Here is a 27,851-nt window from a genome sequence, read left to right as displayed (position 1 = left end):
CATTTACTGATTTTTAGCTAACATTTCTGTACCTTATATTTTTTTACCAACTTATTGATCTCACGATCTTAATACTCAGAACTTACACTAAAACATAAAAAAAAACAAAGTTTTAAGATACTTCTAGGACTGACTGGAAAAAAAAGAACAAATTCACTCAAACACGTTAAATAATAATAATAATAAAAAAACTTACAAACTTGGGGAGTCTTTGGACTTTGACAAGGTAGCTCAGGAACCCAGGAGCAGGGCAACCCTCGAGTCTTACAGGGGGAGGGGGGGGCGTCATGGGGCTGGAGGAGACTGGTGGAAGTGGGCTGGGCTGGAGGAGACTGGTGGAAGTGGGCTGGGCTAGAGGAGACTGGTGGAAGTGGGCTGGGCTGGAGGAGACTGGTGGTAGTGGGCTGGGCTGGAGGAGATTGGTAGAAGTGGGGTGGGCTGGAGGAGATTGGTAGAAGTGGGCTGGGCTGGACGAGAGTGGTAGAAGTGGGCTGGGCTGGAGGAGATTGGTAGAAGTGGGCTGGGCTGGAGGAGATTGGTAGAAGTGGGGTGGGCTGGAGGAGATTGGTAGAAGTGGGGTGGGCTGGAGGAGATTGGTAGAAGTGGGGTGGGCTGGAGGAGATTGGTAGAAGTGGGGTGGGCTGGAGGAGATTGGTAGAAGTGGGGTGGGCTGGGGGAGATTGGTAGAAGTGGGGTGGGCTGGGGGAGATTGGTAGAAGTGGGGTGGGCTGGAGGAGTCTGGTAGAAGTGGGCTGGGCTGGAGGAGACCGGTAGAAGTGGGCTGCAGGGGCCCTAAGAGGTGAAAGAGACTGGGTGGAGATGCGGCTGGGCTGGACGTGGAGACTGTGTTGTGATGGCCTCCTCCTGATTGAACCTTTTGCCAGTCACGGCATTCGGGAGTTTTTTTACCAGTATGTATACGAGTGTGTTTGCAGAGGTTATTCTTCGCAGTGAACCCTTTTCCACACTCTTGGCCATGAGATCTTTCACCAGTGTGTAAAAGTGTGTGTGTGTTGCGGCTACCCTTCGTACTGAATCTTTTGCTGCATCCATGGCATTCATGAGGTCTTTCATCGGTGTGTGAAAGGTTGTGTGTGTTGAGGTCACCCTTCGTACTGAACCTTTTGCCACACTGATGGCATGCATGAGGTCTTTCACCAGTGTGTGAAAGGATGTGTATGTTGAGGCTTACCTTCTGAATGAACCTTTTGCCACACTCGTGGCATTCATAAGGTCTTTCACCAGTATGTATACGAGTGTGTGTTTTGAGGTTATTCTTCCTATTGAAACTTTTGCCACACTGATGGCATAAGTGAGATCTTTCTCCAGTGTGTGAGAGGGTGTGTCTGTTGAGGCGACTCTTGCAACTGAAACGTTTGCCACACTGAAGGCATTCATGAGGTCCTCCACCAGAGGGTGTGGGTGTATGTGTTGAGGTCAGCCTTCCTAGGGAGGCTTTCCCCACACTCTTGGCACTCATGGTGTTCTTCACCAGTGTGTGCGAGGCGGTGTTTGGTGAACTTGCTCTCAGTTTCAAATCTCGTCACACTCCTGACTCAATCTTTTCTTTTCCATTGTTCCCGAGATGCCAGCAGCAAGGTGGTGGTGGTTCTCTTGATCATCACAGCATTGGCAGCCTGCTGCTGCTGGTCCTGCCCAACCATGCAGCCTCCAGGGCGCCAGTGCTTCTGCTGCAAGGCGCTGGCATGTCTTGCAGGAGGCTCCGGCTGTGGCCCAGGGCCAGCGATGCACCGGGGAGTCCTGGAGGCAGATGTTGTGAGGACAGTGCTGACCACAGCACCAGGCTCAGGCCCTCACTCCAGCAGCAGCAGCACTAAACTGGACGTTGAGACAGTTTTGTGCTGTGCTGGCCTCCACGTGTTAAACTGCTCTGGAAGGAAATAAAATGGTTAATAAATGGGTGGCTAAGTCAATTGGAGTGTTGGTCAAATTGTAATATGTAAAGCAATGGATAAAATGTCAACGCATGGGTGGCTAGAGCAAGTGGAGAAATGCAGTCAACGTAATATGGCATAGGGAAAACTATATGCAAGGTAAGGTAAGTGGAAAAACAGGTAAACTAATGTAACAATGGCTACTAACAACAGTGGCGTGGAAGACGGTTGAAGTGGATGGAGGTGAAGACTGAAGGGAGAGGTGGAAGGTTATGCTGCACTAGGAGACAAAGGACGGCAGAAAACAGGTGGATGAGTTTAAGGAAAGACCGCGAGTGGAAAGGTGGATTGAGCGACTAATAGGCTTTCATATTTTTTTGGTTAGGAGATAATTTGGTATTATTCTACTTTCTTCCCAGTCTCACAGCGGTACTTCTCACACTTACCATCGGTTAGATCTGATTATTCTACGCATTTTGAACCCCATTTATGTGCGTCGCAAACCGCTAGAAACGCCGCTATCGATATTTGAAAAGTTTGGGAGTTTTTCGCGGCCGCCTCGGGGCGTCACGGGGGGGGGCACTGGGATACTTTGTTCCCCGTCTCTTCTCACACTTACTTCTCACACTTCCCATCGGTTAGATCGCATTATTCTACGCATTTTGAACCCTTTTTACGAGCGCCGCAAACTGTTAGAAACGCCGCTAGCGATTATTGAAAAGTTAGTGAGTTTTTTGCGGCCGCCTCGGGGCGGCGACGCAAAATAGCTTGCATTCGTTACCTACCTTATGAAACATCACTAGGCCTTCATATATTTTTTCTACAAACGCTTGGTTAGCGATGGTACGCTAGGTTAGCGATTAGCCCACGCATGTGAGACCAGGTCTACCACGCGGGGTTATTTTTTTATTTTTTTTAGAACAACGGCCGCCGTGCTGCGACCTATTTTGGGGCGGCGACGTCAGCGGCTCAGTGTTAGTTACCCGTGACATGTCAACACGTAAGGAAGTCACGCTCTCCCTCCCAGCCCCCTCCATTGCGCCCCGAGGCGGCCGCAAAAAAACTCACTAACTTTTCAAAAATCCCTAGCGGCGTTACTAGCAGTTTGCGACTCACATAAATAAGGTTCAAAATGCGTAGAATAATGAGATCTAACCGATGAGAAGTGTGAGAAGTGCCACTGCGAGACTGGGAAGAAAGTAGAACTTTACCGATTATTTTTAGGTGGAATGGGTGGATATGAAGTGTGGAGGTGGAATTTTAAGGTGTGGGCTCGGTGGATTATACAAAGGATAAGAGGAATAACATTGCAGTAGTAGAGGCACTAGTGGAAAGACATCAAAGGATGCTAGTGGGTGGATATGGAGGTGTAAGGCAAGATGTGGACTAGGTGGGGGGCAGGGGAGGAATGCAATGGCTAGCTGGTGTGCGGCTATCTCGACCCATTGCCAACTCGGACCATTCACGATTACAAGCTCGGCCCACCTGGTGAACCAACTCGGACCATTTTTTAATACCAACTCGGACCATCAGCTCGATTCTTTTGAAATAAGTCATGCTCACGTATCTGAAAGTTTCCTGCGGTATGACATTTGTTGGTGGCCGACGACATCTAATATTTGCTACAGAAGAACAACTATCCCTGTTAAGCAAGGGAAACCATTGGCACGCAGATGCAACTTATAAAATAGTCCGCCGCCCCATTACTCAACTTTGTACGATACCACAAAGTGACAAGAACTTAGAACAAGTGCCACTGCTGTTTGCACTAATGGCTGGGAAAAGACGTAGAGACTACAAAAAGGTGTTTGCAAAAACTTAGATTTTTTTAGGTGGGGAACTGAAAATAAAGTAAATTACTATTGATTTTGAGGCAAGCATTTGGAATGCGATTCCCGAAATCCTGCCAGATGTTATGATTCGAGGATGCAGCTTTCATTGGGGGCAGGCAGTGTGGCGGAAAATTCAAGAAATAGGCCTACAAGTACCTTACACAAATGATGCTGGAACGCATAAATATCTCAGGAAAGTCTAGCTGACAGACTACTACTAAGGTGGATGAGCAGTAAGTGGAAAGGCAAGAGTGGAGGGATGTACGAGGAAGCTAGTGAGTGGATGTGGAAGTAGACCGCTTAGGAATAGGTTGAATGATTTGGATGGGTGAGAAAATAAACAATACGCAGTTAATCAACGACATGGCTCGCTGAGTGGGTGGATGAGCATTAGACGGAAACGAGATTATAATGGAAGTACAGAAGAGAAACTATTGGGAGGATGTGGACCTCAGGAATGGCTGGAATGAGTTATATAGACTAGATAGGATATAAGTAAACAATGCACACAGATAGTAGCCTTAAGACAGATCCTGACCCTGAAAACATCGCTCCCGAGCCTCAACACAGATTCAGCCTTAACTTAACCACAGTGCACGACACTCACCGTCACCTGAACGACAAGTGTCTCCGCTGCCACCACACCGTCCCCACAGCCTTCACACGCCGCGTTCCCTCCTTGACAGACAATTGCTCGCCTTCCCTTCAATCCCTTCCCTCTCTCCTCCGTTTTGCGCTCCCCCCTCCCCTTCCCCTTCCTTTATGATTGGTTATTCCCCCTTTCTCCTCCTCCTTTCTTTTTCTTTTTCAACTACATAACTATCACTACTTCCTCCTCCCGCTCCCTCTCCATAATATCTTAATAGCCCTTTTTCTCTCTCCTTCTCCAATTACGTAACTATCACTTCACCTCTTCCTCCTCCCTGTTTCCTAATTACATTCTCCTCCTACTGCTGCTCCTCCTCCTCCTCCTCCTCTTCTTCCTCCTCCATGTTCCTCAGTTACCTCCCACTCTCCTCCTTAATACTTGCTGCTCTTCAAACTACACAACTATCACTTCACTACTCCTTCCTCCTCCCTTTCTTCCTCCATGTTTCTTCATTACTTCTTCGTCCTCCTGTTCCTCCTTCATAATAACTTCATAACACACCTCGTCATTCTCACACCACACAACCATCACAACCTTCTCCTGTTCAGCGCCAACCCTCGGAGCCGCAGAGAAGGGCCAAAAGAGGTCAGTTAAGGGAGGAGAGAGACCGGCACTGTGCTTGTATGGCTGTGGAAGAGCCTTGCAAAAGTGGACATGGCCAAGGGGAGTGTGTCAGGGCAGGGCTCGCGGGGTGTAGGCAGCAGGCCGGCTACAGCTGCACCTGCTACTGGACAAATCGAGGGAGTGACGTAACGGTTGTGTAGATTACAGATGAAGAGTGAGTAAGGTATTATACTACACCATACAACTCTACACTCCTGCTGTCTTTCCTTCTCTCCCGCCTGTACCTCCTCCTCTTCTCGCTATACCCTTAATTAAAAAAAAGCATTATGGAGGCGGAGATAATGAAGAAACTAGGAGAAAGAAGAAGAGGAGGAGGAGGTAGTCAAGTGATAGTGTAGTAAGAGAAAGAGATATTTAAAACATTATTAAACAGGAGGAAGAGATAATGTTAAACTAGAAGAAGAGGAAAAACGGAGGTAATGACAGAACTAGCAGGAAAAAGAGTAGGAGGAGGAGGTAGAGAAGTGATAGCTATGCAGTTTAAGAATGAGGAAATGAGAGTGCGAGAGTTGAGGCCTTATGAAAGAGGAACAGGAGAAGATAATGAAGAAAGTAGAAGAAGAATCAAAAGAGAAGGAGGTGGTGAAGCGATAGTAGTGTAGTTCAATGATTATGAAGAGGAGGAAGCGATAATAAAGGAACGAGGAATAAGAAGAAATGCTGCCTCGCCTGTGTTGCTTTAGGACCCGATCAGTGACAGCCTCGCGTTCATATGTGGTCAGCAGAGCTGGGCACTTCCGTACCTCTGTCCGCACCTCCGCTCCTCCGGACCTGCGGACCTTTAAACGAGGTGCGGAGGTCCGAAGTGCGGAAAGTTTTTCAAAAGTGCGGAAGTAACAGGTGCGGAACGGCAGTATTTTAAGTCCGTACCTCCGCACCTGAGGTTTTCAAGGATAAAAAAAATGAAAACGACAAACAGTCCGCGCTCTGCAGTAATACTTCCGGTCGTTTACGCGGTCTGTGCTGCAGGGCATGTTTTCCCGCCACTTGAGTGACGTCACTCATTCAGATTTACGGCCCGGTTCAAAATATACCGTTTGTCGTCCGTCTTAAAGGAAGTGCGTCATCAATGACAACACCACGTGCACGGATAGCAAGAACCCAAGGTGTTGGTTTCCTTACGTCGAGACACACGTGTCCTGTTGCCATATTGTACAAAACTGGGAATGAAAGAAACGGTCACATTATTAAAACAATGTCGCTTAGATTACCACTTTTAATTACTGCGTATCAACCTTTATATTGGAAGAAAAAGGACTTCATAGCTATCATTATCAGAGCAGTGAACTGGCGTATGGTGAAGGTATGGCAACAGTCTCACGGATTTAAAACATGATAATTTAAATTTAGACAAGATTTAAATTTAAAAGCACAAGGTATGACGGTGACGTCACTGATGACGTACGCTCTTGCATGAGTAACTGATGACAAACGGAGCAGTCTGAACCGGCCCTCCCCTCTCTCTCTCTCTCTCTCTCTCTCTCTCTCTCTCTCAACAAACAAAGACACGCGATTAAACAGACACGGAAACATATATCAAATATAGTGTACATACATGCAATTAACCGTGCCAGTTATTCTTATTTTCCTGATTATTATTATTATTATTATTATTATTATTATTATTATTATTATTATTATTATTATTATCTTTATTATTTTATTGATATTGTGGCAGACAGAGCCGAGTAGCAAAGTTCTCACTTGTGGTCACGAGAACATGTGGTCAACATTATTTGAACAACATGTGGTCACGAGAATGTAACAACATGAAGGAACAAGGTTTAGAGCCGTTACCTCTCTCTCTCTCTCTCTCTCTCTCTCTCTCTCTCATATACATACATACATACATGCATTTATACATACATATTACATACATACATACATACAGGCAGTCAGCAACAACTAACACACACACACACACACGCTGTTTCCGGGGTACGGTGTGACCATTTTATTATTAAACAGGCTGTGACCAGGCTACATTAATTTTATTTTTTCCGCCACTTGGGAGTGACGTCACTCCTTCCGGTTTGAGCATGTTCCTGCCAATGCCTACGATGCCTACGTCCGTTACCATGGTATAAAAGCCGATTTACCGCCTTGGGGCCCCCATTCCTCTAGTATTTCTCGCTCTGCTGACAACTCACACGCTAGTACGTGTCTTGCCCGGGACTCTAAGCAGAGAAAGTAAGCCCAAAGCTCTGGAAGCACTGCAACAGTTACTTACGAAGTTACTGTGCTTACTGTTTAGTTTTGCCATGGATAAATACGTTACGGTTACAAAAATTGGTCAGGATACGGTCAGAACCAGCACGCCTGCACCCACAACCAGTACCCCATCGTTGCTGGATACGTCAGACGTTGCCTTGTCTCAACTTTCTGAAGTGTCCCGGTTGTCTGACGCAGAGCTGGACTCCTCCCAGCTATCCATAGAAGGCATGGAGGATAATGAGACTGAGGAGGATCAGAGGAAGAGGCAGGAGGGCACCCGACAGCTCAAGTCTTTGCTGGAAGACCTTGGAAAGTAAGTAAAATTTATTTAACTAATCTATTTATTTTTTTTCTCGTTTTTTTACCATTTTAATGTAACTATTTGAACTTGATATTTTATACGTTACTCTTAATAAGTTAAAGTTCTTATCGCATCGTGTCAATTAAAACATTTAAACATTTTTTTAGGTTCTTTGTCTTTGACTCTTACGTCAAGACAGAGAAAGACACTCAAGAGGGGAAGGTTGTCCACACTGGGAGAGCTCGTTGTCAGGAGAAGACCTGTCTGGAGAAAGGGGGGAAGGCTGCCAGCTACACCTACACCACCAGGAGCAAGGGGAACCTTAAAAAGCATTATGAGAAAGTAAGTAAATAATATCTAAATAAGTGCCTACTGCCTGCCTACAGTGCCTACTGCCTGCCTACAGTGCTTACTGCCTGCCTACAGTGCTTAATGACTGCCTACAGTGCTTACTGCATACAAAATTTCAAAATACAATTTTTTTTTAAATAAGTAATATTTTTATTTTATTTTCTTGTTCTCAGATGCACCGTGCCATGCTTCCGAGTGTCAGGGCGGCCTTTGAAGGGTGAGCAAGAGAGGCCGTTCCAAGGCCAAAGAGGACGAGCTCCCCGCCAAGAGGGGTGGTCGCCAGCTCTGCATGGAGGAGTCCTTTAGCTGGAAGGACAGGGTGACCCCAGAGTTGCTTAGGAAGACTTGCACCAGGTATAGTAAAAGAAACACTTTTAAGTTCTAATAATAATTTGAATTTCTAATAATCAATAATTTTTAAAAATCGATTTCAGGTGGTTCATTGACACTATGATGCCCTTGAGCCTCACAGATCACCCCACCACCAGGCACTTCTTCAGCCTCCTGTCGCCGGAGTTTTCCGCGCCATCCAGGAGGACCCTGGGGAGAGACATTGACCAGGCCTGGGCCACTGCCAAGTCGGACCTCTCTAACGCGCTGTATGAGGCCAGCTACGTCGCCACAACAGCCGACAGCTGGACGGCGCACAACAGGGCCTTCATTGGCATGACGTGCCACTGGATCGGCCAGAATCTCCGCCGCCAACGTGGCACATTAGCGTGCAAGGAGATCAAGGTAATTACAAAAAGAAGAAAAAAAGTTAACACTTTTTTATATACCAGTGAATATATTGTGATTGTATTTTATTCAATGGTAATGTTAAACTAAGTACTATATTAACTAACATCAGTTATCTTTAAAAATGCTATCATTAACAAAACACTATATATTTATTATTCTTTTCCAGGAGAAGCAGACTAATGTGGTCCTGGCGCAGGCCATCTATGACACCCACCAGGAGTTTGGCCTGGGGAACAAGGTGGTAGCCACTACCACGGACAACGGCACCAACTATGTGGCTGCCTTCAAGTACTTCGGTGCAGGCGATGTGCCTGTGGAGGGAGAGGAGGAGCAGGATCCTGAGGTGGTGGTTGGCCAGCCTGCAAACCTGCATGCCCAGCTGAAGGAGGTGGTTCCTGCTATGATTAAGCTGCCCAAACACTACAGATGTAGGTATGTATGTTTTGTTTTCTGTGATAAGTTATTTGATAACAGTTAAAACGTTAAAGTTTTGAAACAAGAAAGTGTATAAACGTCAGAAGTTAAAAAGCTTTAAAAGTTTTTTTTAATTCCAGTGCACACACCCTCAACCTTATAGCCACTGCCGACGTCCACTCTGTGCCTGGATGGAACCAAGGCTTTAGGGCGCCATTCACAAAGGCTGCTGCAAAAGCCCAGGGGACTTGGAACCTGCAGAACCGCAGTTCTGTGGTGACCAACTCCATCAAGGAGAAGACTGGGAGGAAGCTGAAAACCTTCTGTGTTACTCGGTAAGAATCCATCAAGAATATTTAAGAGATAATGTTGTTTGAGTCAACAATAGAATGGCTTAAAATATTTGGTTACTTCTTACTTGTTTCAGTTGTTTGTAATTAATTTACATTTCCAAAGGTGGAACTCCTACTATGATGCTATCCAGATCCTGATGGACGTCCTCCAACCCAGAGAAGATGCGGGCGTTGAATGAGATCCTCAGCAAGGGAGGGGCGACGTTTAACGAGATGGATAAACATGTGAGTGAAATTAATTAAAGTACTTATTGTATGCTTTTCTATAACGTTTATTGGTTATTTATAAAAGTTGACTACATCATGTGCAACTTTTCAGATTTAATTAGAATAAATAAATAAAATTTTAAACTTTCCTTGTAGGTTCTCTCTGAGTACCTGAAGGTCATGCAGCCTGTGGCAGAGTGCCTCGACAGCCTACAATCCGAGACCAACGCCTACATGGGCACCTTGATGCCTGCCTTACAGCTAATGCAGTTTCAGCTGGAGAGGCTGAAAGTTGACAGGTAAGAAACTTATTTCTTTGACATAGCTACAACATTCGTAACAAAAGCTACGTAGTCAATAGTATACTTGTTTAAATATATATTTTCAAAATTTCAATGTTCTTTACAGGAACCTGAAGTTTGCTCTACCGCTAGTGTCGGCACTACTTGGGAAAGAGGGGAGTGGCAAAGGCTGTTACGGCAGGTTTGCTGACCAGCTTCAGGACGCCGATATCCTGATGGCCACTGCGCTCCACCCCCACTACACCATGTCCCTGGTGCGGCACTTCAATCCTGACCAGGCAGCCAACATCCAGGGCCGTATCGTCAGGGAGGTGAAGGAAATTGTGGGCACAGAGCTGGAGAGGCAGCCTGAAGAGAGGAAGGAAAGGGTGGACAAGTTCCACCTTCTGCTCTCCAGTGCCACAGTCCCTGAGGTGAGGTACCAGGAAGAAGTGGAGGAGACAATTGTAAAAACACTAGAAGACTGGAAAAGGGAGATGGTGGACATCCCCCTCAGCCCCAACCTGTTCCCCGCCCGCTACAGGGGTGCCTGGCTGGACCTCTTCAAGAGGTACAACACCCCTCTCCCCAGCTCTGCTGCTGTAGAGAGGCTGTTCAGCTCTGCGGGAGATATCTTGCGGGCTAAAAGGTCCAGCCTCAGCAACGTGAACTTCGAGCAGCTGGTGTTTGTAAGGGGCAACATGCACCTCCTGGACTACAAGGATGTGGGGCAGCAGCACATGGAGGAGGAGCAAGACTTGTAAATTATAATGAACTTGTAAACTTGTGAATCATTTTTATACCTAGTCATTTGTGAAAGATACATATAGTAAACTGAATCAGCAACATATCTTTCCTTATTCCCATATCTTCTCTTCCTCTTTTGAATGATATTAACCGGAATTTTCTGTGTTGCATGTGTACTGAGGTATGATAATTATGATGAGTGTAAAAGTAGTTACTTTACTTCAGGTGGTGGAGATTCTATGCGTTAAAATGACAATAATGATAACAAAAATAATGGTAATAATAATAATAATAATAATGATAATAATAATGCTGCTGCAGTATTGCCTTGTATTTCTTTTTTTTAAGGTACGGACTAGATTTTTCAGGCGCGCTTTAATAGTTTTGGGTACGGTACCGGAGGTGCGGAGGTGCGGTACCGGAACGAGTGAAAAAATTTTAGGCGCGGAAGTACAGGTACGGACTATATGTGTTTCGAGGTGCGGAGGAGCGGTACCGGACTACCCGATATCCAGTAACGCGCCCAGCTCTGGTGGTCAGGCATCCCATCACTAATTCCCAACACCACTTTGTATGTTAGCAACCCACACCCGTCACCGGAATGTGTTTGATGTTATTACTGATTTCAAGGAGTAGACATGACCTCTCTTCACTCACTCAAAAGTCAGAACAAAACATACTGACACGTAACCTTACATTTTTTCCACAAGACTCAACCTTTCATACCCACTGCACGAGCGGTATTTTCTTCATGAATTAGCCTACGTGTTGAAGGAGAGCGACGTCATGACTTTTTTTTTTTATATATTATCGTCACTGAACTTTTTACTGCATGCCTACTATCGCAATGCATTATGTGGTGATGAAAACGTTGATCTTGAATGATAAATTCTCTCTCTCTCTCTCTCTCTCTCTCTCTCTCCCGGTCTCATGGTTCGCCGCCATAATATAGTGTGTGCTCGTCTCCGGCTTGGGTACCGGCGAGTGTAGCAGATGGCCGAGGCGGGGGACGCCTCACTTCTCCTGCAAGCTGTGAGACGCGCCCAGTGCTAACACCCTTGAACACTATTGCTTGGAGTGTCCACGTGTTGCTGACTTAATACCGCAAGGACTCTCACTTGTGGAGACATGTAAATATTTATCGTCTGGAAACAATCTAGATGTTATCCTCACTCGACATCCACATTTTTGGGGATGCTAATTTTTTTTTTTTTCCCCTACTGTTGACTCAGTATCACAGCGTGCCCTGTGAGGCACGAGTCGCCTGTATCCAAGTTAGCATCCTGAACATGTACTAGGCTTGGCACCCTTGCGTGTAATAAATTAATCAAAACAAAAAAATTCTCTCTCTCTCTCTCTCTCTCTCTCTCTCTCTCTCTCTCTCTCTCTCTCTCTCACTTTCGTTTTTCTCAATTCTTCAAAGATTTACCCCTAGTATCACCAGGGGAACGGGCCCTTGTCCGAACACGGCCCGTTAAGAGGGAAAAGATTGCTCCCTCCCTGCACAAGGGAGCACGGGCCATAGCCAAAGGCGGCCCGTAGCAGGGTGCCGACAGACCGACTCTATCGGGGATCGAAATCTAGCCGACCAAGTCGGTCTGTCGACGAGGACTGGCATGTCTCTGATTTCTCACTTCCTTTTCGGTAAGACATCTACTCTTCCTTCCATTCTTATCTCCTTCTGTTCATCCTTAGTATATTTGAGTATTTTCATATATTATTTTCCATCTTACGGTGACCTCCTCCCTTCTTCCTTCCCTCCCTATATCTCCTCCACCCCCCCTCTCGTTCCCTAATTCTACTCTCCCTCACTATTTTCCTTCCTTTTCTTCATTTCCTCTCATTCATTTATTCATCCCTCTTCTTTATTACCATCTTTATAGTATCCCCTTCCTCTTCCTTCACTTCCTTCTCCTTCCCCTCCTCCCCCTTTCCTCTCCCTCCCCACCTCCCTCACACCCTCTTTCCTTTCCTGCCTTATTCCCTTGTTTCATCCTCCTCCTCCCCCTATTTCTTCACTCCTTCTCTCCCCCTTCTTACCAGTCCTTTCTCCTCACCCTCTTCCTAAATGTCAAATGAGATTATCTTCATTTTGCTGCGTGGAAATGTTGTGGACTAGCAATAGATATGAATTAGCTCAAAATAATTGACAATAAGAATTGGGTGGAGTGAAAGACTAATGGTAGAGTGGTGGATGGAGGTGGAAGACAGAAAGCCAGAGGTGGAGTCGTAGTGCACTAGGAAATAACAGACAGGACAAGTGCCGGGAAAACTGGAAGGCCGTGGGTGGACAGGTAAGACCGTCTGGAAAGGTGGGTTGGCTGGAAAGAAATTAAATGGCGGGAAATGGGTGGGTAGAAGAATGGACTGGGTGGAGGTGGACGTTGAGGTGGACATTGTGGAATATACGGAGCAAAAAACCACAGAGCAAAAGGTAAAAGAACACATTTCATGAATGCTAAAATGATAAGAACTGATTCACCTAACAGTGTATTCACAATCCACATACTATTTTTCGACCAGCATTACAATAGCTTTTTTTTACTATTGAAATTTATAATTTTCAAATAAATACTCACAGATATCCATTTACTGATTTTTAGCCAACATTTCTATAGCTTTTTATTATTTTTCTTTACCGAACTTATTAATCTCACAATCTTAAGGGGTTCCCAAGCTCGGAACGAAAATATTAATAAAACAAAAGTTCTTGCACTAATGCAGTGGTTCCCAACCTTTTTTTCAGGCGACCCCAATCATGCACCTCTAGACAAGACCGCGACACCACTAGTCTATTTGTAAACGTGTTATTATAACATCATAACACCATGCTTGATATTTTGAGGTCTTGGCGACCCCAGGAAAAGCGCTTGGTGACCCCACTTAAGGTCACGACTCCAAAGTTGGGAAAGGGGGCTCTAAAGGCTTGAAATTTTAGGATATGTTTGTATAATGCTGTCCTTACTTGTGTATGAATATAAATGTTTTTCGTTCATGACATTACGTCATATGTCGATCAGTCATGGTTGCATGACGCAGCATTGCCATGACCGCGTCAATTTCGCGATTTTGCACGTTTTTCCTCCCAATATGTGTTCTAAACACTTTAACAGTTTAAGATGTTTCTAGGACTGACCGGAGAAAAGACAGAACAAATTCACACACACAATAAAAAGAAAAAAAAAATCACAAACTCGGGGAGTCTTTGGACTTTGACAAGGCAGTTCAGGAACCCAGGAGCAGGGCAACCCTCGAGTCTTACGGGGGGGCGTCACGGGGCTGGAGGAGACTGGTAGAAGTGGGCTGGGCTGGAGGAGACTGGTAGAAGTGGACTGGGCTGGAGGAGACTGGTACAAATGGGCTGGGCTGGAGGAGGCTGGTAGAAGTGGGCTGGGCTGGAGGAGACTGGTAGAAGTGGGCTGGGCTGGAGGAGACTGGTAGAAGTGGGCTGGGCTGGAGGAGACTGGTAGAAGTGGGCTGGGCTGGAGGAAACTGGTAGAAGTGGGCTGGGCTGGAGGAGACTGGTAGAAGTGGGCTGGGCTGGAGTAGACTGGTAGAAGTGGGCTGGGTTGGAGGAGACTGGTAGAAGTGGGCTGGGCTGGAGGAGGCTGGTAGAAGTGGACTGGGCTGGAGGAGACTGGTAGAAGTGGGCTGGGCTGGAGGAGACTGGTAGAAGTGGGCAGGGCTGGAGGAGACTGGTAGAAGTGGGCTGGGCTGGAGGAGACTGGTAGATGTGGGCTGCAGGGGCTCTAGGAGGTGGTAGAGACTGGGTGGAGATGCGGTTGGGCTGGACGTGGAGACCGTGTTGTGCTGGCCTCTTCCTGATTGAATCTTTCGCCAGTCATGCCATTCAGGAGTTTTTTCACCAGTATGTATACGAGTGTGTCTGTATAAGCCACTCTTCACAGGGAACCTTTTGCAACACTCATGGCATTCATGAGGTCTTTCACCAGTGTGTGAAAGGGTGTGTTTGTTGAGGTGATCCTTCCTACTGAAGCTTTTGCCACAGTCATGGCATTCATGAGGTCTTTCACCAGTGTGTGAAAGGGCGTGTTTGTTGAGGTTACCCTTTAAACTGAACCTTTTGCCACACTGATGGCATTCATGAGGTCTTTCACCAGTATGTATACGAGTGTGTTTGTTTAGATCATCCTTCTGAATGAACCTTTTGCCACACTGATGGCATTCATGAGGTCTTTCACAAGTATGTATACGAGTGTGTTTGTTGAGATCACCTCTCTGAATGAACCTTTTGCCACACTCATGGCATTCATGAGGTCTTTCACCAGTGTGGAGAAGGGTGTGTTGATTGAGATGACTCTTGTAACCGAAACGTTTGCCACACTGATGGCATTCATACGGTCTTTCACCAGTGTGTGAAAGGGTGTGTCGGTTGAGATTACTCTTGCAATCGAAACGTTTGCCACACTGATGGCATTCATGAGGTCCTCCACCAGAGGGTGTGGGTGCATTATTTGTTGTGGTCTGCCTTCCCAGGAAGTCTTTCCCCACACTCTTGGCACTCATGGTTTCCTTCACCAGTGTGTGCAAGGCAGTGTCTGGTAAATATGCTGTCAGTCTCAATTCTTGTCACACTCCTGACTTAATCTTTTCTTTTCCATTGTGGCTGAGATGCCAGTAGCAAGGTGGTGGTGGTTCTCTTGATTCTCACAGCATTGGCAGCCTGCTGCTGCTGGTCCTGCCAGGCAATGCAGCCTCCAGGGCACCAGTGCTTCTGCTGCGAGGCGCTGGCAGGTCTTGCAGGAGGCTCCGGCTGTGGCCCAGGGCCAGCGATGAGCTGGGGAGTCCTGGAGGCAGATGCTGTGAGGACAGTGCTGACCACAGCACCAGCCTCAGGCCCTCACTCCAACAGCAGCACTAGCCTGGACGTGGAGGCAGTTTTGTGCTGTGCTGGCCTCCACGTGTTAAACTGCTCTGGAAATAAATAAAATGGTCAAGAAATGGGTGGCCGAATCAGTTCTAGAGTTAGTCAAATTGTAATAAAGCAATGGAAAAAAATTGTCAAACCATTCGTGGCTGGAGCAGGTGGAGAAATGCAGTCGATGTAATATGGCACAGGGATAAATAGGTAATTGTGAAGGTTCACTCCGCGATTCCAAAATACGATATTACGCTTCCACATTATAGTTAAGGGACGGAATACATGTCCCTGAAACATAATATGAAGGCACAGTTACTTAAAAAGTTAAGAAAACGGTCTAATCCCGTTCCCCTTACGATCTTGAGGGACCCGTGGAAATCGGGGTTTTTGGCCGAACTTTACATACCTTAACCTCTAACGGGGGGCTTCTCCCCCCTCGACCCCCCTCCTAACCAGGGGGGCAGCGTCCCCCACTGACCCCCCCACATGTATGATACACCGGTAAAACTAGAGAAGTCCAACAGTATGCGAGACCTTGGAAAGGTTATTATTCTCGTGGGGGCAATATTGGAGGCGCGTAGTGAATCTCCATATTTATCGAAGACTGAGGGAAAAAGTGCACGTTTATACCGCACTACTAAGGATTTCAGAGGCTGTGCGGCCTCGTTTTTTGGGAATAATATCGTAACGAACAATCGTATCGGTACGAGATTTTGCGACAGTGTATTTCACACACTGCCTTAATTTTGAAGGGTATCGCCAACCGCCACAAGTAGAGAATAAAGGCACTTGTCCCTATACCAAGAGGGTAAAGTCATCAGTGTCAGGCAAAGATACGAACACAACTACCAGAGGCTCCGCCCACCTTGTTCCTCTTCCCTCCATCTCCCGCCTCCTCCCTTCTCCCTCAATCTCTCTCTCTCTCTCTCTCTCTCTCTCTCTCTCTCTCTCTCTCTCTCTCTCTCTCTCTCTCTCTCTCTCTCTCTCTCATGTAGCTTCGTAACTATAATGAATGAAAGGCATGCATTAATTGTAGTGGCGTTATATACTCTTTCTAATACTGATAGGCATCCTTTAAATAAAGTTGAGAGTAGGGTAACGTGTTACTTACATAGCCTAATTACCTCCGTAACTATTGGTAGCGTAGTGGTTTGGTGGTTTATGGTGTACGTTTTCGTAGGGCTATTGTATAGCATGTACCTACTGATAAAAGTAATGGTGCTCTTATCGCCAAATTATAGTGGTGCTATTAATTTTATTGTCAGGGAAGAGCTGAAAGTATGGTAACGGGAAGAATTGCGAAACAACAAAAAACAAACGAGAGAGAAACAAATACAAGCGAGCAATCGTTCTACCATCAATCATGGTAGTCATCATTTACCACCTCACCCTACTCTCACATGTCATTACGTCCACGGCCCAGATGTGTATCACTATGCTCAAAATTAAAGTCCCAGTATCACATCAAGCATGCCTTAATTGAAAAAAAAAAATCATTCTCGAGTATGTATGTATCTTCCAGAGAGAGAGAGAGAGATTGAGGGAGAAGGGAGGAGGCGGGAGATGGAGGGAAGAGGAACAAGGTGGGCGGAGCCTCTGGTAGTTGTGTTCGTATCTTTGCCTGACACTGATGACTTTACCCTCTTGGTATAGGGACAAGTGCCTTTATTCTCTACTTGTGGCGGTTGGCGATACCCTTCAAAATTAAGGCAGTGTGTGAAATACACTGTCGCAAAATCTCGTACCGATACGATTGTTCGTTACGATATTATTCCCAAAAAACGAGGCCGCACAGCCTCTGAAATCCTTTTTTTTTTTAGTAGAAGACAAAGGATGGCAGAAAATACAGGTGAAAGAGATTAAGGAAAGAACGCGATTGGAAGGTATATTGAGCGAGTTTAATAGGCTTTAATATTAACGTTTTTTGGAGATAAATTTTTGGTGGAATGGATGCATGAAGTGTGGAGGTGAAATTTAAAGGTGAAGGCTTGGTGGATTATACAAAGTAGGAAAGGAATGACATTGCACAAGTGCAGTGGAGGCACTAGTGGAGGGACATCAGGGGATGCTAGTGGGTGGAGGTAGTAATAAACCTCTTAAAAATAAGTGGAATGATTTGGACTGGTGAGAAAAAAAACAATACGCAGGTAATTAACGACATGGCAGCTGATTGGGTGGATGAGCATTAGACGGAAACGTGCTAATATAATGGAGGTACAGAAGAGGAAGCTGTTGGGTGGATGTGGACCTCAGGAATGGCTGGAATGAGTTATGTAGACTAGATAGGATATAAGTAAACAATGGACACAGATACTAGCATTAAAACAGATCCTGACCCTGAAAACATCGCTCCCGAGCCTCAACACAGATTCAGAGCCTTAACTTAACCACAGTGCACGACACTCACCGTCACCTGAACGACAAGTGTCTCTGCTGCCTCGACACCGTCCCCACAGCCTTCACACGCCGGGTTCCCTCCCTGACTGACAACTGTTCTCTTCCTCTCCTCCCTCTTGCCCTCCCCCCTCCCCTCCCCCTTCCTCAAGGATTGGCAATTCCCCCTTACTCCTCCTCCTCCTTTCTTTTTCTTCTTCAACTTCATAACTATCACTACTTCCTCTTCCCACTCCCTCTCTATATTATCGTAATAACCCTTTTCCCTCTCCTTCTCCAACTACATAACTATCACTTCACCTCTTCCTCCTTGTTTCCTAATTACCTCCTCCTCCTCCTTGCTCCTTAGTTCCCTCCCACTCTCCTCCTTAACACTTGCTGCTCCTCCAACTACATAACTATCCATACCTAACCATCATTTCACTACTTCTTCCTCTTCCTCCTAGTTTCATTACCTCCTCCTCCCCCTCCTGTTCCTCCTTCCTAATAATCTAATAATTCTCCTCACTATTCTCAGACGTCAAATTTTCTTTGCAAATTAGCGTTGACAAGCGCTAAGTCGCCCCTTTGGCCAAGGAAGTGTAGGGAAAATCAAAACTGCAGTGGTAATAGGGATTAAAACGTCCGGCTGCGAACAGACCAATAGTTTTCCCGCGCTGTGTTTGTATCGGCTCTAAACAAACCCCGCAGAGATGGACGTGGAGTGTGTCAGGGCTCTCGGGGTGCAGGCAACAGACCGGCCACAGCTGCATCTGCCACTGAACAAGAGGAGGCGGGAGGCTGAGGTGTACAATGAGAATGAGGAGTAGGGCAAAAGATCTGACTGGGGATGTGTTACGAGTGGGGTCCCACAATGTTCGGTATTAGGTCCACTTTTGTTTATTATTTATATCAATGACCAAGATATGCATTAGTAGTGATGTCAGTAAGTTTGTAGATGTTACCAAGATCGGTAGAGTAATTGAGTCGGATCAGGACGCTAGTATTTTCCAGGATGAACTAAACAGATTGTATGACTGGGCGGATGAATGACACATGGAGTTCAATGTAGGGAAGTGCAATAATCTGAGTGTAGGTGGGAACAACCCCACACATAACTATTGCTTAAATGACACTCCCATAAGCAGGTCTGGGTGCGAGAGAGATTTAAGGGTCTTAGTGAGCTCTGATCTCCGTCCAAGGGCACAATGCATCCAAGCAAGAAAACGACCAAACAGGATACTGGGTTTTATTTCAAGGAGCGTAAGCAACAGAAGCGCCGAAGTCTTCCTGAAACTACATTTAGCATTAAGAACATAAGAACATAAGAACGCAGGAGTCTACAAGAGGCCGGTAGGCATGTACTAGGCAGCTCCATTAAACCTAAGCTCCCGTGTATCTAACCCCACCTAATATCGCTGTCCATGACTTTATCTAGTCTATTTTTGAATGTGACAATTGTATTGGCACTCACCACATGACTGCTAAGCCTATTCCACTCATCCACCACCCTGTTAGTAAACCAATTTTTGCCTATGTCCCTGTTGAATCTGAATTTATCCAGTTTAAACCCATTACTTCGTGTCCTACCCGGTTCTCTTACCAACAAAACCTTATGAATGTCTCCCTTATTAAAGCCCTTCATCCATTTATAAACCTCGATCATGTCTCCACGCACCCTTCGCCTTTCTAGAGAATGCAAGTTTAACTGTTTGAGTCTTTCCTCGTATGGCAAGTTTCTCAACCCCTGAATCATCTTAGTCATCCTCCTCTGCACCGATTCTAACATTTTGATATCCATTCTATAGTAAGGTGACCAGAACTGAACCGCATAGTCAAGATGAGGTCTAACTAATGCTAAATATAGTTTGAGGAAGACTTCGGGGCTTCTGTTGCTTACGCTCCTTGAAATAAATCCCAGTACCCTATTAGCTCGATTTCTAGCTTGAATGCGTTGTGCCCTTGGACGGAGATCAGAGCTCACTAAGACCCCTAAATCCCTCTCGCATCCAGACCTGCTTATGAGAGTGTCATTTAAGCAATAGTTATGTGAGGGGTTGTTCCTACCTACACTCAGAATACTGCACTTCCCTACATTGAACTCCATCTGCCATTTATCCGCCCAGTCATACAATCTGTTGAGTTCACCTTGGAGAATACTAGCGTCCTGATCCGACTCAATTACTCTACCGATCTTGGTATCATCTGCAAACTTACTAACATCACTACTAATTCCTGTATCTAAGTCATTTATATAAATAATAAACAAAAGTGGACCTAATACCGAACCTTGTGGGACCCCACTCGTAACACATCCCCAGTCAGATCTTTTACCATTGATTTGCACTCTTTGCTTCCTATTGCTAAGCCACGCCTTGACCCAGTTCAAAACTTTACCCTCTACTCCGTGAGCCTGTAATTTAAGCAACATTAGTTTGACCTCATCTTGACTATGCGGTTCAGTTCTGGTCACCTTACTATAGAATGGATATCAAAATGTTAGAATCGGCGCAGAGGAGGATGACTAAGATGATTCAAAGGTTAAGAAACTTGCCATACGAGGAAAGACTCATACAGTTAAACTTTTATTCTCTAGAAAGGCGAAGGGTGCGTGGAGACATGATCGAGGTTTATAAGTTGGTAAGAGAATCGGGAAGGAAACTTAATAATGGTTTTAAACTGGATAAATTCAGATTCAACAGGGACATAGGCAAAAATTGTTTTACTAACAGAGTGGTAGATGAGTGGAACAGGCTGAGCAGTCATGTGGTGAGTGCCAATACAATTGTCATATTGAAAAATGGATTAGATAAATTAATGGACAGTGAAATTAGGTGCGGCTAGATTCACGGGAGCTTAGGTTCAAAGGAGCTGCCTTGTACAGTCCTACCGGCCTCTTGCAGACTCCCTCACTAACCAACTTCCCCTTCTCACTATAACCTTGATTAAGAAAAAGGCAGTATGGAGGAGGCGATGATGAAACTAGAAGAAAGAAGAAGAGGGGGGGGGGGGGGGAGGTGGAGGAATGATAGCTGTGTAGTTTAAGAATGAAGCGAGAAAGAGAGTTTATCATTCTTTTCAAAACCAACATTCTCATCACCACATAATGCACTGCGATATTAGGAAGTAAGAACACAGTAACGATAATAAAAAAGGAATCGTAGGACGAGGTTGGTTTCTGATGATGGTAACACTTCCCTTAATTCCCTAAACTCAGTAATGACGCCCCTCTCTACAACTAGAAAAATAACGTTTGTGCAGTGAGTATGAAGGGTTGAGTCGTGAAAAATGAAAGGTTACGTTTGCAGTATATTTTGTCTGGAGTGAAATGAAAGGTTATGTCTACTGCGTGAAATCAATAACAACATCAGATATAGTTACAGGTGGGTTGCAAACATAACTGGGGCTCGTATGTCTGACTTCCTCTAACACGAGATGTCACTGAACGAGTATTAACAAGAAAGAGGAGGTGAAGTGATAGTAGTGTTGTTTAAGAATGAGAAGAGAGAAGAGTTAGGATATTATGAAAGAGGAGCAGGAAGAGGAGGAGGAGGAGGAGATAATAGAGAAACAAGCAATAAGAAGAATTACCACCTCGCCTGTGTTGCTTTAATACTCGTTCAGTGACGGCCTCGTGTTAACATGTAGTCAGGCATTCCAACACTAATGCCTAACACCAATTTATATGTAAGCAACCCACACCCATCACTGGAATGTGTTTGATGTTATTGCCGATTTCACAGAGTAAACATAACCCTTCTTCATTCGCTCAAAACCAAATATACTGCAAATGAAACCTTACATTATTTTCCACAAGACGCAGCCCTTTTTCCACACTCAGTACTTCGTGAAATGGAAGAAAAGGAAACAAAAATGGAAACGGATAGATATAATAGAAAAAAAGACCATAAAACAAACATTGTAAAATTGAACGGATGAAGGAAAAAAGAAGAGCAGCAAAATGCAGCAAAACACTAAATACAACAAAACAATCTTCAAAGACACTCAATCTAAGATTCAAAAGCAGGGTTGGAAAAAATCATGACTTAAAAAAAAAATCGACTTATTTTATTTAAAACAGAATTTTTTTTATTTAAATCGATTTTTTTTATTTATATGATTTTTTTTTTGCATTAGCTAATCCTTGTTTATTTCCACATATTATTTGTTTCAGTCTTATGAGGTCATTATATTGTAGTAAACTTGGCCAATGTTAAGGAAACCATAGTTTAATATACATTATATACCTTAGATGAGTTTTTCACATAAAAAATCATGTTTATTTTATTATTATTATTATTATTATTATTATTATTATTATTATTATTATTATTATTATTATTATTATTATTATTATTATTTTTTTTTTTTACGTCGAAGCCTGTAGCATCAGTAGGCTTTCTTGAGGGGCCTGGTGGTCGGCTCGAGCCCGTCATGGTGCATGCAAGTGTTTATAGTGGCGCCACCTTTTCTGGGTAGGACTAAGTTTGTTTTATTCTTTTGAATATTTCTTCTTGTAAGAGATGGCAATGATTCACTGGTGCGTGCCTTGCTACAGGACCAATACAGGATCACTACAGGACAAGTAGACCTGATACTTCTCCTGTACAAGTGCTTCACATGTTCTTCCTTCTTCCTTATATATATATATATATATATATATATATATATATATATATATATATATATATATATATATATATATATATAATATATATATATATATATATACACACACACACACACACAGTAAACCTTCGATATAGCGGACTTGCTTATAACGGATTTCGGATATAAAGGACAAGGTCAGACGGTCAGTAATCCACGCGGACCGACTGAGAATAGTTTTTGAACTACTCGCTCCCGGTAACTGTAACAGCGTCTGCTGGCCACCTCGCCATCCTTCGGTTACTGTAGTATTTTTTTTAGCCCACCTGATGAAATATTTTCCTCCTCGTGGTTTCCATTCAAATGAAGAAAGTATTTTTACCACAAGAAAGTCTTATGCATCAATCCAGGACGTAAATATAATGGAAAATGGCCAAGCGAAGATGGCGCCACTATAAACACTTGCCTGCGCCATGACGGGCTGGGGCCGACTACCATCCAGGCCCCTCAAGAGAGCCTACCGGCGCTATAGGCGTTCGCGTAAAAAAAAAAAAAAAAAGTGTTTGTGAGTGTCGGTACTGACACGACTTTTGGGGTTCGAGTAGGCTAAGCCCCCCAGTTAGGTAGGTTAGGTTAATTATGTTTGGTTAGTTTATTCGGCACGCGGTGTGGGGCGCGAAAATACGCAGTGCGGGACGGGGACATTGTGGCGGCATGTGTGGCCCAATTTACCGGCCGGTGTTACGAGAATTACTTCCTTCCAGAAATGTCGCTCTGCTGTCCACCTCAAATGCGCACTAGGGGGATACACGGCAGGAAAAATATTAATTTGCCTGGTTTTTGTCCACTTGTGATCTTTCTGAGCAGTGAGTGAAATGTAGAAACTATAAACAAGTTGAACATCTCTCTCGCTGAGTTATTTTGCGACACAGCTTGCGGGCTGCGGCGGGTGTACAACAGGCATTCAAAAGTCAGTCATTTAATGATTTGCGACAGAAACAATTATCAGATTATTTCATAACACCCCGAAAACCACCCCAAAAAAAGTTTCGTCTACCTTTTTTTTTTTTTTTTTTTTTTTACATCTCTGCCTATTGCGCCGGTAGGCTTGCTTGAGGGGCCTGGATGATATTCGGCCCCAGTCCGTCATGGCGCAGGCAAGTGTTTATAGTGGTGCCATCTTTGTGCGAGATTGGCGCAATTTTACATATACCCGTAACAACATGGGCCCCCACAGGGCCCCACTGCCAGCCTGGCGGCCTCAGTGTCCAGCAGTCCATCGCCAATTGCGGCTACATAGACATCGTGCAGACAATATACACAATGATTAAAAAAAAAAAAAAAAAAAAAATATATATATATATATATATATATATATATATATATATATATATATATATATATATATATATATATATATATATACCTACGTTTATTAATAGGTTCGTCGGTATTATTATTATTATTTTTTCGCCGCTTATAACGGACTTTCGGCATTACCGGACTAAGTCCCCCCATTAGTTTGTTATATCGAGGTTTATATATATCTATATCTATATATATATATCTATCTATATATATATATATATATATATATATATATCTATCTATCTATCTATATCTATATCTATCTATCTATCTATCTATATCTATATATATCTATCTATCTATCTATCTATCTATCTATCTATCTATCTATTCTATCATCTATCTATATCTATATCTATCTATCTATCTATCTATCTCTATCTATCTATCTATCTATCTATATATCTATCTATCTATATATATATATATATATATATATATATTTCTCTATATATATATATATATATATCTATATATCTATTTATATATATATATGAAGTTAAATCATTAGATATTTTACTCCTGATATAACACAAAAATAATTTTAAAAACAATATATTTAATTATGTAAGTTGGAAAGTTTCATTTAGTCGGCGCAACATCTGTGGTCATATGCCGGAGAGACAGAAAGGGAAGGAATTATAGGAGAAGGGAACAGATCCCAGGAGACGGGACACAACTCCCGAGTAATACCTGGTACCCATTCACTGCTGGGTGGACAGGGGCGTAGGGTATTGGAAAAGCCGCCCAAATTTTTCTACTCCGCCCAGGAGTCGAACCCGGGCTCTCTCGGTTGTGAGCCGCGTGTGCTAACCACTGCACCACGAAGCCCCCATTAATTTTGATTTAAATCATGATTGTTTTACTCTGATTTAGATCGATTGAAATCACTTGATTTAAATAATTTGATTTAAATCAAAACAACCTTGCTCAAAAGAAATTCAGATACTTTAATTCAGTTATTGCGATGGGTTTTATTATATTTTCTGAGGCTTCTAAAATACGTACAAAGATCCAAGCGCCAGGGGAGGAGGAAGAGAAAGAGGAAGAAATAGTAGAAGAGAAAGAAAAAGAAGAAGACGGAGATGGAAACGGAGCTGGGAAGAGGAGAAAGAATGAGAAGATGGAAACAAATGGAAACGGAGATGAGAAGAGGAAGATGAGGAAGAATAAGGAAATAAAAACATATCAAAAGAGAAGGATGAAGAGAAGAAAAAGGAAAGAGGTGGAAACGGAGATGGAAAAAAAAGAGGAGGGAGAAGAAAGAGAAGGAAATGGGAACGGATATGGGAAGAGGAAAGAGAAGAACAAGAACAAGAAGGAGATGCAAACTGTGATGTAAGATGAAGTGGCAGACAGGAATATGCAGTAAGTAAAAGCGAGCGAAAGACGAGCAGAGTGAAGGAGGAGATGGAGGAGACGGCAGCGATGAAGGGAGGAGCGAGGAGAGCATGGGAGAGGAAGGACACGAAGGACAGACAAGCCAGAGGGAGTCACAGGAGCGAGGAGAGGAAGATGGAAGGCGTACGAGGACAAAAAGGATGGAAGGAAAAAAGCGGCGCAGGGATGAAGACGAAAGACAGAAAAAGGAAAAATAATAATGAACAATAGTAAATAAATGAAAGAAAAAGGAAAAAAAACAATGTAGAAATATATCAGAAGAAATGAAGACCAAGATGAGAAGATAAATACATGAGAACATGGATAAAGAGGGTAATAGATAGGAGAAAAAGACCTACATAAAAAGACGTATAGGGTGGATGAAAACAAACAAACAAACAAACAAACAATACCTCTCTCTCTTTCATCGCAGCCGCCTCCTCCATCTCCTCCTTCACTCTGCTCATCTTTCTCTCGCTATTACTTACTGCATATTCCTGTCTGGGGCTACATCTTAAGCCCCAAATAAACTGCCGAATTTTGGCTCACGAATGTGCGCGAATATGCAAGTCATCCTGTGTCGCGAACAAGTTCGGCATCTTTCTTGCCTGTTCTTGGCCGTTCGGGGACATGTCTGCGTCCACCACGCGACTTTTGACAGTTGGTCACGACCGCCACGAAAGTTTCATGTTGCATGAAAAATTCGCGGCCGTTCGCCGAATGTGCACGAATGCAAAATGGACGCCGAATTGTCACCGAAATGTCGCCGACATGTCGCAGACAATTCGGCGTCCGATTCTCGGTGTTCGGCGAATTTTCGCCGAATTTTGACCGTTGAAATTTAAATTTTATTGGCAAATTTGTCGCCGACATGTCGCCGACTATTCGGGGAGATGTCTCCGACATGTCGCCGAATGGCCAAGACTATTCGGGGACATGTCCCCGAATATTCGACGAATTAATCACGACACGGCAAACGGGTCGCAGTGGGAGGTGTACACGGGGGTCTGCCTATCTATCTATCCATTTATGTATTATCTTCCTATCTATCTATCTATCTATCTATCTATCTATCTATCTATCTATCTATCTATCTATCTATATCTGTATCTATCTATCTATCTATCTATCTATCTATCTATTTATGTATTATCTTCCTATCTATCTATCTATCTATCTATCTATCTATCTATTATCTGTATCTCTCTCTCTCTCTCTCTCTCTCTCTCTCTCTCTCTCTCTCTCTCTCTCTCTCTCTCTCTCTCTCTCTCTCTCTCTCTCTCTCTCTCTATATATATATATATACGGAATAAAATAATACTATAATAATTAACAGTAAACAAGAAAATATGAAAAACAAGAAGAATCATGAATATATAAAATAGTTATGGAAGTAACATTTTCATTTATTTCATAATTAATTCACTATTTATTACTTTATTTATTTCTTAATATCATTATTCTGCCATTATTTAACCTTTGTTTCATTTTCAGTTATTTAGATTTATTTCTTCTTTCAGTTACTGGTTTGTTTACCGATATTACGTAAACATTCATTCATTCTAAAATATTTGTAGGAGAGCAAAACAAAAACAAGTCACATTTATACATTTTATTACACATACTATCATACATATTACCACACATATTATCACACATGGTATTTACTCGCCCACAATTCTGTCCTGCCAGGCCACTGCTCCCCGGGTGTTGTAGTAGTCCATGAGGTAGGCGCGGATTCCCGTGCTTTCATATGCCACAGGGGCATCAGATGATCAGCTGTCAGAAATCTTGGCACTGTCGGAGAATTGTCCCCGACATGTCGCCGACACTTCGGGGACATGCGAAGACAATTCGGAGACTTGTCGACAGTTATTCCGCGACAAAAAAACCCGTTAAAATTAAAAATTTTGAGCTCGGCGACATGGACGCCGAATAGTCGGCGACATGTCTCCGAACTGTCCCCGAATTATCTTGAGCATTCGCCGACATGTCGCCGACATGTCGCCGAATGGTCACGAACTGTAAGAATCTTGGTCATGTCGGCGAACCGGTCGCCGAATTTTTTCACGAACTGATTCGGCGTCAAGTTCGTGGCCAAAATTCGGCAGTGTATTTGGGGCTTTACATCGCCGTTTGCATCTTCTTCTTCTTCTTCTTCTTCTTCTTCTTCTTCTTCTTCTTCTTCTTCTTCCTTTTTCTTCCTCCTCCTCTTCTCCCCATCTCTTTTTTTTCTCTCTTCATCCTTCTCCTCCTCTTCTCATATGTTTTTATCTCCTCATTTTTTCGCATCTTTCTCTTCCCATTTCCGTCTCCATATCTTTTTTCTTCTTCTCTTTCTTCCTCCTCCTCCTCTTTCCATCTTTTTCCGTCGTCTTCTCTTTCTTCCTCCTCTTCCCAGTTCCGTTTCCATCTCCGTCTTCTATTTCTTTCTCTTCTACTCTTTCTTCCTCCCTCTTACTAGCAATTTTCTATCTCTTAAATTCCGCCGCCATGTTGCATCTCTTTCTATCTTCTATCGATGTTTTCATGCCGACTGCTCTTCTGAACTTGCTTGCATGCTCCCCCCTCCCGCGGCCCCGCTGCACTCGACTATCTACTCTAGCTCATCCCTATAGCACTGTCCAAACC

The 27,851-nt window shown here is 43.9% G+C and overlaps 3 protein-coding genes across 4 annotated transcripts; 1 reads left to right on the top strand and 2 right to left on the bottom strand.

The window, feature by feature from the left end:
• Nucleotides 1–75: 75 nt before the first annotated feature.
• LOC126990460 (zinc finger protein 766-like) lies at nucleotides 76–4,424 on the bottom strand. Its single transcript, XM_050849065.1, has 3 exons — nucleotides 4,335–4,424; nucleotides 197–1,891; nucleotides 76–87 (listed from the first exon to the last, which is right to left on the bottom strand). The coding sequence occupies exons 2-3, from the start codon at nucleotides 1,478–1,480 to the stop codon at nucleotides 76–78; spliced, it is 1,296 nt and encodes a 431-aa protein (XP_050705022.1). The 5' UTR covers nucleotides 1,481–1,891; nucleotides 4,335–4,424.
• A 3,888-nt stretch (nucleotides 4,425–8,312) lies between these two features.
• LOC126990459 (uncharacterized) lies at nucleotides 8,313–9,553 on the top strand. The gene is made up of 4 exons (XM_050849063.1): nucleotides 8,313–8,601; nucleotides 8,774–9,039; nucleotides 9,162–9,356; nucleotides 9,478–9,553. Exons 1-4 carry the CDS (start codon nucleotides 8,317–8,319, stop codon nucleotides 9,551–9,553), a joined length of 822 nt encoding a protein of 273 aa, XP_050705020.1. The 5' UTR covers nucleotides 8,313–8,316.
• Nucleotides 9,554–13,086: 3,533 nt separating this feature from the next.
• On the bottom strand, nucleotides 13,087–17,971 carry LOC126990457 (zinc finger protein 418-like). 2 transcript variants are annotated; one of them, XM_050849061.1, is made up of 2 exons: nucleotides 17,899–17,971; nucleotides 13,087–15,544 (listed from the first exon to the last, which is right to left on the bottom strand). In XM_050849061.1, exon 2 carries the CDS (start codon nucleotides 15,134–15,136, stop codon nucleotides 13,868–13,870), a length of 1,269 nt encoding a protein of 422 aa, XP_050705018.1. In that variant the 5' UTR covers nucleotides 15,137–15,544; nucleotides 17,899–17,971; the 3' UTR covers nucleotides 13,087–13,867. The 2 variants fall into 2 exon arrangements, with proteins under 2 accessions (XP_050705018.1, XP_050705019.1); XM_050849062.1 differs by having other exon boundaries at nucleotides 13,087–15,539; nucleotides 17,899–17,955.
• Between the last annotated feature and the right edge of the window lie 9,880 nt (nucleotides 17,972–27,851).

This window comes from Eriocheir sinensis, unplaced genomic scaffold, assembly GCF_024679095.1.
Source record: "Eriocheir sinensis breed Jianghai 21 unplaced genomic scaffold, ASM2467909v1 Scaffold1669, whole genome shotgun sequence".
Taxonomy (NCBI): Eukaryota; Metazoa; Arthropoda; class Malacostraca; order Decapoda; family Varunidae; genus Eriocheir; species Eriocheir sinensis.
Note: the sequence above shows the minus strand (reverse complement) of the source record. Positions and strands in the feature narration are given on the sequence as shown.